Source organism: Rhodamnia argentea, chromosome 8 (genome assembly GCF_020921035.1).
Source record: "Rhodamnia argentea isolate NSW1041297 chromosome 8, ASM2092103v1, whole genome shotgun sequence".
In the NCBI taxonomy this organism is placed as follows: domain Eukaryota; kingdom Viridiplantae; phylum Streptophyta; class Magnoliopsida; order Myrtales; family Myrtaceae; genus Rhodamnia; species Rhodamnia argentea.
The window spans coordinates 23867807-23869967 of NC_063157.1; the positions used below are offsets into that span (position 1 = coordinate 23867807).

General features: G+C 57.0%; 1 protein-coding gene across 1 annotated transcript; it reads right to left on the reverse strand.

Annotated features, from left to right (window-relative positions):
• On the reverse strand, window positions 1-1709 carry LOC115735364 (cytochrome P450 94C1). Its single transcript, XM_030666585.2, has one exon. It carries the CDS (start codon window positions 1703-1705, stop codon window positions 176-178), a length of 1530 nt encoding a protein of 509 aa, XP_030522445.1. The 5' UTR covers window positions 1706-1709; the 3' UTR covers window positions 1-175.
• Between the last annotated feature and the right edge of the window lie 452 nt (window positions 1710-2161).

Sequence of the window (2161 nt, forward strand, 5' to 3'; positions counted from 1 at the left end):
TCTAAACCACATGTCTAATTCATTTTCCTTTAATCATATACACCATCTTCCTCATGCAGTTCACAATTCGCATAGCCATATAGCGCAGTCAAAGGAGGGGTTGGTTAGTGACCTTTATATACAAAAATGTTAATCAGAGTCCTTATTTAGACTGCACACCCACAATAGTCTCTCCTCATCCCGTTGAAGCGACTGATCTCTCTTCAATCACCACCGGCAACCCCCCTCTGATGGTGGCGGTGAGCCCGGGCGCGAAGCGGGGCCCGCAATGACCGTTTGCGACCTGGACATCGAACCGCCGGACCAGGGCGAGCGCGACGGTCTTCATCTCCACCAGGGCCATCTCCTTGCCCAGGCAAACCCGAACCCCGGCCTGGAATACCGGGTACTTGTACGGGCTCTCGGGTGAGAAGACCCCGCCCCTAGTCAGCCACCGCCGTGGCCTGAACTCGAGGCAGTCCGGGCCCCACAGCCCCTCCATCCGGCCCATGGCGTACGGGTGGTACGTGACCCTCGTCCCCTTCTTGACCCACGTCGCGTCCGGCAACACGTCGTCGTCCTGCGCGTACTTGGAATCGAACTGGACCGGCGGGAACAGCCTCATGCACTCGTACAGAGCCGCTTGCAAGTAGTGCATCTTGCGCATCTGGTCGAAGCTCGCGAGGCCGTCGCTGGTCTGGCCCAGGACCCGGTCCGATTCCTCCCTTATGGCGTCCCTGACCTCTGGGTTCTGCGACAGCAGCCAGAAGAAGCTGGTCAACCCGGACGCCACCGTGTCGCGCCCCGCCAGAAGGAAGCTCACGACGATGTCCCTCAAGTACTTATCGTCGTCGATGGTTGTCATGAATCTCGATAGAAGATCGTTGTGATCTTTCGAAGGACCCATTTCTCGCTTTTGCTTGATCACCCCGTCAGCGAGGGCGTTGATTGTCTTGATGGCCTCCCTGAGCCTCCTCTCGCTGCCGACGTTGAGCAGCCGCTTGATTCTCCAGACCAGTGGCGAAGGGCTCATCGCCCGCTCTGCTGACAGCCTCGACGCCGCATCGAACGCCTCTGCAAACTCCGACACAGGCAGCGACAGATTCAGGCAGCCCGGGTCCAACCCGAACGAGAACTTACATATGCTGTCGAAAGAGAAACGTCTGAATACGTCCTGCAAATCCAAAACGCCGTCATCTTTCCCGCAGACCGACGACAACAGCGGGACGAGGCGGTTCTTTATCTCCGACGCCACGACCTCAAAAGCGTACGCGCGTATCGACACGCTCCCGAGCTCCAGGCTGGCCATCTTCCTCTGAAACATCCACGAATCGCCGTCGACGTTGAAGATCCCTCGGCCCAGGAGGTCGCCTAGGATGGCGGAGAAGGGCTTGCCCTTGGGGTAGTTGTCGAACCTCGTGCGGAGCATGTGCTCGACGTTGTCCGGGTTCGCGGTGACGACGTTGCCGAGGACGTGGACGTGGATGGTCCCGGTGGGGGACTTCCGGAGGAGGTGGGTGTACCAGTCGCAGAGGTTGTCGAACTCCTTGGTCCAGCTCGCGCTCAAGTATGCCGCGCACACGTCGCAGCCGCAGAGCGGCTTGAGCCTGAAGACGTAGATCAAGAACGAGAAGACGGAGAAGAGGAGGGTGAAGGAGAGGAAGAGGAGGAAGAAGGTGGTCTGGACGGACTGGAAAAGGCAAGAAGAGGAAGACCCAGACTCCATTTTTTCTGTTGGCTCTCTCTATCTCTCTCTCTCTTGAACTTAAAATTGCAGACAGAGGGAGGACGCTGGAGAGTGGAGTGAGGAAAGGGGGAGGAAGCTGAGGGATTTATATAGCGGTCGGGGAATTGAGACTGATCAGCGGTAAGCGGTCGCTTTCAACCCTTTCTGTGGTTAGCTCTGGTTTCGGGAGACTTATCGGAACAGGGGCGAGAGATAGACGACAGAGCAGGCTTCCTGGGGAACAGACAACGAACAACACGTGCTTGAAATATCGACACATTTCTGAAATCGCCGAAGTGGCCTCTCGCATCACGTGCTCCAAATGCCGAGAGTCGACTCCCAAGTTGGGGGGGAGCTCTAGAAGATGACAACTTTGACAACTTGGATACAACTCTCCCTCCCTTTCCTCAAGCTCTATCTCTCATGTCGGCCCAACCAATCAAAAGGCAGGCTAAA